The sequence below is a fragment of the Pollicipes pollicipes genome, unplaced genomic scaffold (genome assembly GCF_011947565.3).
Source record: "Pollicipes pollicipes isolate AB1234 unplaced genomic scaffold, Ppol_2.1 Scaffold_6052;HRSCAF=7182_pilon_pilon_pilon, whole genome shotgun sequence".
In the NCBI taxonomy this organism is placed as follows: domain Eukaryota; kingdom Metazoa; phylum Arthropoda; class Thecostraca; order Pollicipedomorpha; family Pollicipedidae; genus Pollicipes; species Pollicipes pollicipes.
The window spans coordinates 23,319,043-23,332,466 of NW_023596805.1; the positions used below are offsets into that span (position 1 = coordinate 23,319,043).

The 13,424-nt window shown below is 51.4% G+C and overlaps 1 protein-coding gene across 1 annotated transcript in view; it reads left to right on the forward strand.

Annotated features, from left to right (window-relative positions):
- Positions 1-2,250: 2,250 nt before the first annotated feature.
- Positions 2,251-13,424, forward strand: part of LOC119104368 (tachykinin-like peptides receptor 86C) — a 38,506-nt gene continuing 27,332 nt past the window's right edge. Inside the window, exon 1 of the mRNA XM_037228064.1 lies at positions 2,251-2,749. Coding sequence (XP_037083959.1) covers positions 2,574-2,749 — 176 coding nt within the window. The 5' untranslated portion in view covers positions 2,251-2,573. The remainder of the gene's footprint in view (positions 2,750-13,424) is intronic.

Genomic DNA, 13,424 nt, shown 5'->3' on the forward strand with positions numbered 1-13,424 from the left:
AATGAGTCCTAATTCCGGATCTTGAATTGTATAAAATCCACCGGTTTTTCCTGGTGCTATTTTTTTTAAAATGTATGGTAATGGTGTTTGCACACTTGTAGATTCTTGTGGGGACCCTTATGATGGGATTAGACTAAATAAGTGTACATGGAGTTAGAATAAGGTAATTTGACGTTAGCCAAAACACAGGCGCAACAGAAGAATGGTGGGACCATGCGACCTTATTTGGGGACACCTGCTATGCGGGGCGGGTGTGTGTTCCCAAATTTGGCGCGGGGATGGGCATGGGTATTTCAAAGATAAGAAGTGGCAACTTTTTAACAACACCCGTAAATGCGAAGCTCATCGAAACGTTTTCGTGGATAGTTATTTTGTTCTGCGGGCTCAATACTGAACACATCCTCACACCGCCCCCTGGTGCATGCGAGTGTTCTGTAGCAAAATTGGAATGTGATGTATACGTGAGAAATGTACATGAATGCATGCAAATGTATACACTCGTGAATGTATGCGTGTGTGCGGAGCTACTGCGTGCAGCTATAAGTAAGCACATATAAATGTATATAAACACATCGAAATGCAACTACGTCGACGTGCGGAGAGACACCCAAAACCTTATAGGCTTTGGAGTACATGTGTGTAGTGCAGGAAGTTGATGACAGGTCGTGTCGAACAGATGAAGGCGAAACTTTGTGGTGGCCTTGACTTGACTTGATTTAAGGATGGTTGGCGGACAGCAATCACGGACAGTGATGTCGACAGGCAAATAAAGCCAGCGGGCTGCGCGCTCATTGTCATCTCCTCCATGCCCCCACTATGCTTTGAGCCAAAATGAATAAGCGAATAAGATGCAGCAGGAAATGAGACACTGGCTGTAAATTATTTCAGGGTCATGACCGCCTAATTATACGAGGCTAGTTTACGTGGGGCTCGTAGCATTACGTAATCCGAGCCACAGATCTTATCCACCAATAGCGTTAATATGCGTTACAAGCTGTAAGCGTTACCACCGCTGAGCTAAGATCGGCACTTGCTGGGTGAGAACAGGCCGGAGCGCAGCTGACGGCGCTGGTCTGAGCTGGTGTAGCCGACCCAGCAGATTGGCGGGGATCAGTCATTGGGGTGAACTCATGGGCAGTGGCTGACAGCACGTCCTCGGGAGCGGGGAGACACGGGGTCATGATGAGCCGCAGCTTGAGACTCCGCGGAGCGTGAGGGGGGGGGGGGGGGGCTGGTCTGAACCGCTGCGTAAGAATGGCAGATGAAGCTGTCCGGTGTCCTGACTGTCGGGGTCTCAAGACGCAGTCTTTGCCCGGCTTCTGGCGGTCGCTTGAGTGGATCGGCGGAGCTTACGTTTGCCGTTGGCGTTGTCCCGTTCACGTTGGTGTTGACCTTACTTTCCTGACTCAGTTATCTCTCCCTTGGCCTGTGTTAGCTGACCATCCGTCCCAGCGGACCGTGTGTCCGACCCTCGACCGTCATATGTCTAACCCCTGACCGCCGCGTGTCCGACCCCTGACCGCCGTGTGTCTAGCCTCTGTGACTGTCATGTGTCTAATCCCTGACAGCCGTGTGTCTAGCCCCCGACCGTCGTGCGTCCAACCGCCTGATTGCCGCCGCCGTGTGTCTAACCCCTGACCGCCATGCGTCTAACCCCTGACCGCCGCGTGTCCGACCCTGACCGCCATGTGTCCAGCCGCTGACCGCCGTGCGTTCGACCCCTGACCGCCATGCGTTCGACCCCTGACCGCCGTGCGTTCGACCCCTGACCGCCATGCGTTCGACCCCCTGACCGCCGCGTGCCTAACCCCTGACCGCCGTGCGTTCGACCCCTGACCGCCGTGTGCCTAACCCCTGACCGCCGTGCGTTCGACCCCTGACCGCCATGCGTTCGACCCCCGACCGCCGCGTGCCTAACCCCTGACCGCCGTGCGTTCGACCCCTGACCGCCGTGTGCCTAACCCCTGACCGCCGTGCGTTCGACCCCTGACCGCCGCGTGCCTAACCCCTGACCGCCGTGCGTCCGACGGCCTGATCGCCGCCGCCGAGCGCCAGCAGCGCTGGCCGGCTGCGCGGCCCGTGCGGTGAGGGCGCGCCGTCCTGGCCGGCCGGCGCGCGGCCCAGTCGGCCCCTGACTGCGTCCAGTGAGCGCGCGGTGTCTCTGGTCCCGCCGCGCCCGGCCGTGCTGACCTCGGCAGTCGGTCGACCGCGTCGCCGGGTGGGGTCACGGCAGCAGCGGGACGGGTGTGACGGCCGGGGCACGGACGCCGCCGTGTCGGCACAAATCGGGTCCGGTCGTCGCGACTTGAGCCCGGTCAGCAAGTCGCGAGTCTCTCGCGAGAGCGGCGGCAGCGTGGGGACGCGGCTGTGGCCGCGTGAGCAGTGAACACGAACTGGTGAACTGTGAACTACAAACTGTGAACTGGTTCGCCGCGCGCGCTTCGCGAGTCGTTCAGGTCACACCGGGACGGACCAGCGCCGCAAGAAGGGAGTCTGTCTTAACGTTGATCGGACCTATGACGACGACGGTGCCGTGACGCCTCATCCGCATCCGCACCAGCGTTCGCCTCACCATGGACGTCTGCTTCAAGGACCCCGCGGAGCAGCTGTCGACGAACGACACGGCGAGCGCGCTCTACGAAGTCCCCACCGCCATCATCGCCGTCCTCTCCGTGTTCTACGGCTCAGTGTCGGTGATCGCCGTGCTCGGCAACGGGCTGGTGCTCTGGATCATCTGCACCAGCCGCAGGTAACGGGCTGGTGCTCTGGCAACGGGCTGGTGCTCTGAATCATCTGCACTAGCCGCAGGTAACGGGCTGGTGCTCTGGATCATCTGCACCAGCCGCAGGTAACGGGCTGGTGCTCTGGCAACGGGCTGGTGCTCTGGATCATCTGCACCAGCCGCAGGTGACGGTCGACCTGTCCACACAGCAGCTGTGTACCTCACGCAATGTGCTGCTCTTGGTTATGCACAGCGGCGGAGGCCGCACCAGCATAGCAATTTGACGTATGCGTATCGGTCACGTGTTACGCACTGCGCGAAGTGCTCGGTCGTCGACGATAGTTACAGGTAACACGCTGTTGTGCTCTGCCCTGTGCAGCAATGGCAGCAGCCATCACAGCCGTCTGGGTCATGTGCAACACGCACATATAATGCACGGTGGGATGTAGTGTTTGCTTTATCTGTAGGAATAACGTTCTGAGTTGCGTTACGTACCGTGGCCTGAGTTGTATGCAACAACTTTAGGGTACTCAACATAATCATCTAGACAAAATGCGCTAGTATGGCGAACGTTCGTTCTGCTTCTCCACGTTGATTACACATGATACTGGCTCACAAACACCATACGCACTTTGTTGCGGAGGGTAATTCCACGATCTATGCGGCAGGAATAAGGCATAACCCCCGGGGTGAGAAAGGCACGGCGCCTCGTCCACAATTACCAACATCCCAGTTGCAAGTCAAAACACTTGAACAAATCGTTACGTACTATCTTGCGTTGCGATACAAAAACTGGTTGCGCTTTCGAAGAGCGTGAACGCAGCCCTCGTTTCGCTCGGGCCCGTTCAACGAATCGTTCACTTCAATGCGTAGTCTTGAATTCAATCGGTGCTTCAAATCGTGGTCTGACATGTTGGAATTCTAAGCCTGCGAGACTCGTGCAGCTGCTTAATAAAGTTTATCTGAGCCATTCCGGGGCTGAATCCTGACAACCGCAGCCTATTACGTCGGCGCGGAATGTTCCAAGCCTCTGGGGCAATCACTGTCTAGCACGTTCATCCACCTGCATCCCCTGCAGGAGACCTTAAGGTCAGAGGTCCATGTAGCTGTCTCTGAGGAGGGGTATTTGGGTCGCACGCCTGGTCGCGTTTGACAGTCTTCAAACGCAAACCTGGTCGGGAAGGCAGAGTCACTCAACTGCACGCAAAGCATGAAGCTTGATATGGATCAGGACGCGTGGGAGGCATGCAGCAGTAATTGAAATACGTTACCTCAACAGTTCTCAGCATTTTGTCGTGACTTTACCTTACACTTCCTGTGCTTGGTTATCCACCTTTTCCATTGCTGGCATCAGTGACACCGTTGCAGGTGCGTGGCGGGAAAATAATTAAGGTTCATACGATAAACGCATTAGTGAGCTTGAGTACCTATTGGGACGAGTTTGAGTCGCTCAGCTCCATCCTCATGGTGACCAAGCCCTTGATGGCCTCTGCTCGTGTGCGCCCATGTAGTGCATTTAAGGGGCGTGCACACTCTGGTATGATATACACTGGCGGCTAAACATAGCTATCAATCTCGGGAACACCTCATCATGTTCCATTTACACATGGTACACCGTCGCCTGTTTGCTCATCCACTGCTGTCGAGCCGATGGAAGTTCGCGATAAAGCTTACAGTAGTGCCCCTCACGGCGTTCCTCCAGCAGCCATAAGTCACACCCTTCCTAGCTCCACGCCCGTCTCCGTGCGCCTTAGCTGAGCTCAGCATAATCATACGGTGGCGTCATCGGGCATTACAGAAGCGCCGCCCTCAGCGCTCAGCCGAGCTTCACTTCCGGCTTTAGATTTCAGTCGGCACGAGGGCCATGCGAGATGTTGGAAGGGGGAGGGGGAGTGGCAAGCAATGTGGCGGTGTCCCCCGCTCCAAAAACGTGGTGTTCGTATTTCCACCTTCCTGTTTAATATTGAAGCATACCCACACACTTGCCCTTAGCGGAGCCTGCACGCATACATACCCAAAACGCCTGACGTTGGTCGTTTGCACGACGGCTTGCGGTGCGACATGTTCGGAAACGTTTCAAGAAAAGAGTTGACAATGTAATGTACGAAAACTTTGGTTCAAAGTATTTTAACCCAGTATTCATTGCGTAAGTCGTTCAGTGCATTTGCGAGGAACATTCTTCACATAGATGAGAAAGTAGTATAGCCCTTTTCAACATTCTCTTGGTTTTTCTCCAAGGAATGAGGCTATTACTACCATCTTATCTTACCGTTATTCATTACTCAAAGAAGCACCCTGAGTTTGATAAACCCGTTTTGCCAGAAATGTTTACCTAGCATCACTTCCAATCTGTATATTATCCTACCAATGCTCAACTCATTAGGCTTAGTTCAATGTTCCCGAGCCAAACGATTTTGTGAAAACGGCTATGGCGTGCTCAAAGACTCCCACTCTTTCGTTAGCGACTTCTGCTTAGCGGGAGGCGGTTGCATCATGCCTTGCTTCCCTACAGCCGCCATGTGCACGCAATGTCACCGCCTCTTACCGCAAGTTCTATAATCTCCCAGGTGCAAAAGATGATTACTGTACACTCGGTGCAAGTGGTGAAAACACCGCAACAAACATACGCCTCCAACCGACATTGATGCCAGGATCAGTTGCCTGAACTCTGTATTGGACATCTGGCTTCTAAGATCCGTTGGGATTTTATTCAAGGTATGTTGTAGGATCTAGGACCCGTTATGGAACTTTGCCGAAGTTTCTCTTGGCGTCTCGAGTTTTTGTGCAATCGTACCGCAGCAGTTTGTGAGATCTTGAACTTTCAACATAATTGTATGCAGACTTTCAGCGCTCCGCCGACTTTTTGGTTGCGAAACTTTTGAGCTCGTTCATAAATAGCCATAAAATACCCTATATAATTTAGAACCAGACCAAAGCAAAATAAGCCTTCTCTCAAAATTTAAACTGTGAAGTTAGAACAGGCTGAAAACATTACTGTAACTGCCCCACATGCGCCATTTCACCACATGGACATATCTATCTATCTATCTATCTATCTATATATATATATATATATATATATATATATATATATATATATATATATATCTAGATATATAGATATAGATATGACAATCATGAAGAGGTTCGTGGTCAATCAGATTACTGCATGACTGAAAACATGCCTCCGTGAAAAATGTCGGTGTGCTAAACGTGCGAAATTAACTTGATTTACTATGCAAATCGAGTCAGTTGGCTTAACGGAGCATGATCACCGCCACGGTGTGCGCGGGTTGATTACTTTTTGAACTGATTGGAGTTCGGCAACACCGGAAGCTCCAAAAATGCATGTGTGTTATCTATAATATGAAATGACGGCGACATCAATAAGGTTTGTTCATTCGCACCACGAAATGACGTGTTTTGCGTGATCGGGGCAAGAAGAGCTCAGGTGAGTTTTGTGGTTTGTCGATGAAAGTGTGACTGGTAAATGAGGTGTCTGTTAATGACTGTATGAAGCTTTTTTACTGTCCTGGTTTTTGCTTCGATGTGTTGCCTATTGGTTTGCTGTCTATTGGCATACCACAGGACATTGCGGGTTCGCCCGTAACCAACACCTAGGTCTTATGACACCATTTGTTACCCGGTTCTGGCAAAGCCGATCGGCTAGACGACTGATCCCGTTCTACCTATGACATCAACATGGCCTGTTCCTGATAACGCCCAGACGCTTGCAGTTGCGATGGCAACGATCACGTGCTACAAACCTGTTGATTGTGAACCAGACGAATAACTTTCTGATTTTTCTGACTCGAGAGTGAGACCCATGCGGAAGGCACGACCTGGCAAACGAAGCGTCGAGCGGAAATCTGTTCGCGCTCCGCATAAAAAGAGCTGGCAATGTGTTGGCGAGTGCATCCTTGATTGTTATGGCGCTGCCGGCGATTGGAAGTGTGCTGCGTCAGCCGATGGCGTTGTCGCACAGACCGAGGAGCCGTACAAGAATGTCCGTGCCTTGATAAATATCCTAGGCGATGGCTGCTACCCAAGACACAAGGAGGCTGGACGAGGAAAAATGTTCAACAGCAGGGCATTGATCTTATGGCTGGATTCATTGAAGGAACGCAATGACCACACTGGCGGAAAGCAGCGCAAAGTTTTTGACGTAGACGGACTTGCCTGTTGGTGCTTGCCTTCCTCTGTGTGGTCGCAACAAGGGGCGCAAGCACCTCCGCCAGCATCAGTACACTCTGAAGAGGGCTTGGCCGGAAAACAAAACCATGAATTACGCATACAGAATAGATTAAAGGGTGGATTACGCCCAGTGTCTCACGACCGCAGTCGGTCTCGAAAAAAATATAAATTTCATGGACTAAGCAAATTATAGACCTGTTCTGGCAACGTCTGGTGGGACGTTCGCGCAAGGAGACGCATTACAGCGCAAGGCAGCTGCTTGCAGCGGCCTCGACATCCCTGCAATCCTCTCTGTCACCCGGACAAGGCAGGTGCACTTGTATCAACATCGTGAGCCGTTCCGCAAAGACGTCTGTGCTCAAGGCAACGCAGAACATCACGTAGCGAGCTCAGGGAACAGCTGGCGATCGTCTGCTCTCTGGACCATGGTCCAACGCTCTGGCTCATCGTCCAACGCTCTGGTCCTTGATGACCTCTAAGCGGTAGTGTATGAGGAAGCGTCTCCGCCATGACAGCTCCTGAGCGCCCCACCTCACAGCACACTGTTCATCCCCACCGAAGGTCAATCGTGAAGGGGGCGTGAAGCGTTTGACGACTGACCCAGCCTCCTCACAGTCAGACATGCCGCTCACACAATCAGATGTACCGCAGACTGAACAGCCAGATGTGCCGCAGGCTGAACGGCCAGGTGTACCGCAGACTGGACGGACATGTGTACTGCAGACTGGACGGCCAGATACACCGCAGACTGGACGACCAGGTGTACCGCAGACTGAACAACCAGATACACCGCAGACTGAACGGCCAGGTGTACCGCAGAGCGAACAGCCAGATGCACCGCAGACTGAACAGCCAGGTGTGCCGCAGACTGAACAACCAGATACACCGCAGACTGGACGGCCAGATGTACCGCAGACTGGACGGCCAGGCGTACCGCAGACCGAACAGCCAGATGTACCGCAGACTGGACAGCCAGGTTTCACGTTTCCACCGCTTTTACACTGTTTCCCTTGACAGAGTCCTACGCTCTACTACACCCAGAACAACAATCTTGAAGCTCTGTATGTTATTCCGATGTCGTGGCGTACTTGCGAACAATGTGACTTGTTTTCAAGCCATGCACTTCTATTACAAATCTATTTGGGTTGACTTTTGATAATTCCGGCTGATACAGATGACTTAACTACAATTCAGGCTCTTTCAGTGTTTGCCGTGTGATCGCTTCGACTTACGCTAGGACAATGAACTAAATTATAAGAAGATGTGACCTAACAGGAAGTCAAATAAACTCGTATAAAGATGAGAGAAGTTCTTGATCACACCTTGCAATCTGTTGCATGGGTGCGATTCTTTAGATTTGTATTGGGCAAGGAGTAGTTCTGTGTTACGCCTCGTTTTTTAAGGTTATCACCATCGATGGCAATAATGGGACCACGATGTGCATTACGTGCATTGCCGATAAAATTGCAGATCCCCAAATGCCCCTGGGATCTGTCGTATGTCGTCTAACCCGCGCTCGGCCGGGGGAGTTGACTTCACTCCACTCCACTTCACTCTGCGTTTTTCGAACACATTTCAAGAACGAACGTTCGCAGCGACATGACGTGTTCAGTATCTGCTTATCTCTCTGTGTGGTATCCGTTGCACGAATTCGATGTTTCTATCTACCAAGATCAGTAACCTAGGTCATGTCAAAGAAGCCATCCTCTTAAATATTTGACCGCACCTAGCTCTTTGTGGATCGTTTGCCGTTGTTGCAACTAATTATACTAGTAGAAGATAACAGTGCCTGCAGTGTATATTTCACTTTTTTCGGAAAACGCGATGCATTGACTTGATTTCAGGTCGACTCTGGCCATTTTTCGCAAATAATAAATATTTGTACATTTTCTTGTGTAGTTTTGGTGCTGTATTTGAGTCAAAGAGTACTGACTTACATGCGCAACCGTCATATGACGACAGAGCACAGGCCCATGGCCCAGCCATTAGCAACGCTATAGGTACTTTTGGCAGCACACATGCGGAGCTCAAATAGAGTTTTTTGGTCATTTTGGCCGCAGAATGCGAACACTGTGCTGGAAATGTGTTGAGACAGGACCATAATGCACTTTAGGGCCACAACTGGCCATGCATGGTCGTATGAGGTCATCCAAGGTCAATGACCTATGTTGCCAGTAGCGCAGTGGTTAGGTGCATGAGCGCGACCCGTGTAACCACCTCCTCACCGTGCTTGTGAAGCTGATAGCGTCTTATTTCATGTACCAACGTTCCTGTTCTTAGTTTGTTACAAATACATTGCCAAGCCTCGGACGGACTGTATATACTGTAGACAACAGATATGCAACTTCAGCTCCTGTAGATGTCCAATGCACTATTTTTCACCAAAAAGCAAACAAAATTACTGTACTGGTCACAAAGACCCGGTTATCACCCAAAATTTGTAGTTAGATGGCCTATAAATTTGGCCGAAGTTGACCTCACATGACCTCTAGGTCACCATAGAATGGTCTTTTTGTGTCTGAAACACTTTTGTCACACAGCTGCATCCAATAAAATAAACTTAGTCCAAAGCGCATAGTGAAGAAAAGTATCTCTCTTCTAGGCCAGAGGTGGACCAATTTCGAACCGACCTAATCTGGCCTGGCCCATGTGAGGGACAGAAATAGTCGAAATGAACTCCCCACTGCCTTTACGTTCATTTGCGTGCTCTCAATAACCGCCTGCATGCGTTAACATATGTTTTAACTGCATTCATCAGAAAAAAGTCTTTGACCTTTTGTAACCTGCGATGGCATCACATTTGACCAAGGTAAAAAAATGGGGTGCAGTCTTCATGAGTTGTTGAGACCTTCAAAACGGTGTCTTCGTTTTTCTCATAAGCCGTCTGGAAGTTGGAGATCCCGGGGAAAATCAACTCCCCCTCCCCCCCCCCCGGCCGCGGCCGGGCGTGGTTGGCTCAGCCCCTGGCCGGGGTCGGGTTAAATACCAACTATGCGAGGCGCCAGCGCGCCATACGCTTGACGCGGATGGCACGCGACCCGCGTTGTGGATCGTCCTTGACGTCAAGGACTGCTGCGGTCATAACGGTCTCATAATGTGTTCAAAGATGTGCTCATATAACCGGGCCCCGCATCAAAATCCCAGTGCCGCCCCCCCCCCCCCCCATCGAAGACCCCGGGCCATCATACCTCTATCGTGAGGGGCATTATGATCTCACTGACAACACCAGCCCGGCGCCGACGGCCAGCTTTTGCGTGCAGCTTTCGGCCCTCTTCGTTAAGAAACCAGTTGTGTGCGGCTAATTTCGTGCCGGTGTGTGTTTTTTTAATGCTGGGGGGCCAGGCTGGCTGAATATCGCAGTTCTTCACGTGTCCGACCGACCGCTGACGGTAGCCTTCTCCATGGAAGCCCATTGACCCACAGAAGACCCATTGTTGCTGGCGAGAAGTGCTGTATTTTTGCAGTTCGGACAACGGCGACCCCGCTGACCTGGAGAAACCGCCGGCGGCGAAGTCAGTCACGTAGTCTAAATCTGTCACAGGATCGGTGACGCTGCTCCTCAGGCGTCTGTCAACATGGCATATCGTGATATCTCCAACGTGGCAGGTGGGGACGTCACCCACATGGCAGGCAGTGACGTCACCAACATGATAGTTAGTGACGTCACCAACATGACAGACGGTGACGTCACCAACATGGCGACATTAATGGAAGAGGTGGAGCGGAGCTTTACTTCAGGCAGACGGAGGATGCCAGATATTTCAGCGCCCCACTTGCAGTACTTCCTTTTGACGAGACGGTAACTCAGTTATGTTCACGCCTAATTCAAGAACAAGGGCACCATTTGATGGGATAAGCAAGTTTCTGCTCCGAGTTTTAGTCATATTGAACCAAAAATATTGGGCCGCGGGCCGACATGGCATGAATCAATAGGGGAAGGAGAGGGGCATATGTGGAACACATTAAACCAGCAACTCTCATAAAAAATATGTGTGGACACCCCTGATGTTCAGGAGTAGTGAGCGTATGGCGCCAGCTGCTGGATGCTGTCTGATAGGTAACGTCCCCAAACGAACAGAAAAAATGTGTTAGTTGTGTTGCGAGGGTTTGGTGATTGCTTGACTTGTCTGTGGTGGGTGGCTCGACCATTATTGGGTGAAAAATGGCTGAGTTATCCGCGCGAAATGCATGATTGCAAAGGGTAAGGACTGAGAACAAGAGGCTTACACTTACGAAAACAGTGCAAACCGATATCCAAGCTGTGAAGTCCATGGAAGGGGCAACGCGAGCGAGGAATCCACGGAATTCCAAGGCACAAATGCGAACCAGGATACAGGGTTCAATTTTTTTAACGAAACATGTTTTTCCATGGAAAGAACCAGTTCAAACTAGCATCCAGGGTTTTATTTTGCTGAGACGAACCAGTGACAACCATAATTCATGACCACATTTCGCTAAGGAAACAACTGAGAACCATAACCAAGAGCCTTGTTTTTTCGGAAGAACCACTGGAAACCAGCAACCATTCTTGGAAGCCAGGCACATGCTTGCACCATTTCCGTGTTCATACTTTCCTTGCCAGACCTCCATCGAAGCAAAAGCCGCACTAGCACAAGATGGCGGATCATACATCAATGCATCGCAGGCCTCATCACTTACAGCCAGGAAACGGCCAAGACACAGCTCAATTGGCGATGCCGCGTAACAGTTACTTCTCCCGTGCCACCGCAAATCATGGTCTAGTAATGAACGGTCCAGACGTCCTGGAAACCTCATGCGTGTGCTCTTCCTGGCTGCTTTATTAACATGCGCGTGCTCCCAGCGACCCCATGGCGGAAAACGTGGCGCACGTGGCGTTTGATGGGTGACGCAGAAGCGGATATTCTATGCTGGACAAATCCGTTAGATTTATTTCGCCGGTGGAAATGGCGAGTGGAATAGCGATGACAGTGGCGAAAGTAATAGCATGCATCGCAAAATAATAAAAATACAAATATCGCATCAAAGAGGGCGCGACTGGCACCTAACGCACCTGCATCTATTTGTATGCTCTGATAGAGTCACGTTATCTAAACTCGGACGCTGCAATTACGAAGATGTACTATCATTGCAAAGGTATTAAGAATTCGCAGATGCAGGAGCCTCACACGCTTCTTGGACAATTTATTGCGTAATCCATATATCCGAAAAGGTTCGCTCATTCTTAGTTGGACACATCGGCGTTTAGAACCGGTCGTTAAAGTAATAGCATGGCCCCGACCCATTGAGCCTCTATTTGAGTCCGATATCACCAACTATTGCTGCGCCGGGAGATCCGGTTTCTGAGGTCGCCAGGGCATTTCGATGCTGTAACGCGGCGCTCGGCGACGATGGCGGGCTCACTTCCTCGAACCAACTCGCACCAAACTTGGTCGCTTGGTATCCGCCGGCGGTCACAGTCGCAAGGCAAGCTACACCCACGGCAATTTGGCTTTGGTGCTCACTGCAGCCAAGTGCAGTGGTGCGGCACGGGGTGCCGGACCCGGTAAACAAAGTCACGCGAGGTGGCGCGGTAAACTGAGACCTGCGATCTGCAGACAAACGACGTGTTTTCGAACAAGAAGCCATCTCCTGGCTTTCTTCCTCTCGTCACGGCTTCACCACCATACGCCTACCGTGATCATTTGTGAGATCCCACGCCATCCTTACGGCTCCCTATCAGGGTGGCCAAATCACTTTTTGAGTGACCTGAGCTATGGCATGACCTGAGCGATGGTATGCGGCATGACCTGACCTGAGCGGTGGCATGACGTGAGCGAGGGTATGCGGCATGACCTGAACGGTGGCATGACCTGAGTGGGACATGCGGCATAGCCTGACCCGAGTGGTGGCGTGACCTGACCTGAGCGGTGTCATGACCTGAACGGTGGTATGCGACATGTGCTTCGTAAGTCTGCGAAACGACGCGTCGTAGAACCAACAGAAACGTAATGCCCGCGTGGGATCCAAAATTACGTCGTTGGCATGCACACTCCGGCGTGAGTCGTTTTAAAAGATTGCGGAGCATCGCGAATAATGTACGTGGGTCTTTCAATAAGTAAGGTGCAGCGCGCCAAAACTTATATGTTTTGTGTTGAGCTAGCACAGTCAAAGTTTCACCCACTTTTCTTCTGGCTTATCTGAGCATATGCTTCTTCTTCGCTCAGCCACCATCTACCTAGACGTACTTGTCACCAACGCTGATATCCCGCAAGAGTAATCTCGGCTTCAGTTTGCTCCACCAATTCGCGCGGGCTTTCGACATCGGCATCAGCTTGAAGGTGGTGATCACGAACGTAGTCTTTCAGGGAACCGAAGTGGCAGACGTTTGACGTCGCGAAGGGCGTAAGGTGCAGGGATTGGGGAATAGCGGTCCAGCCTAGCCTTGCAACCTCCTGGCGAGTGGAAATTGTTACAATCGATTTTCTTTTAATTGAAATTGGAATTGTTGTATCAATAATAAAACTGCTGCTTCTCAGTATGCCGCATG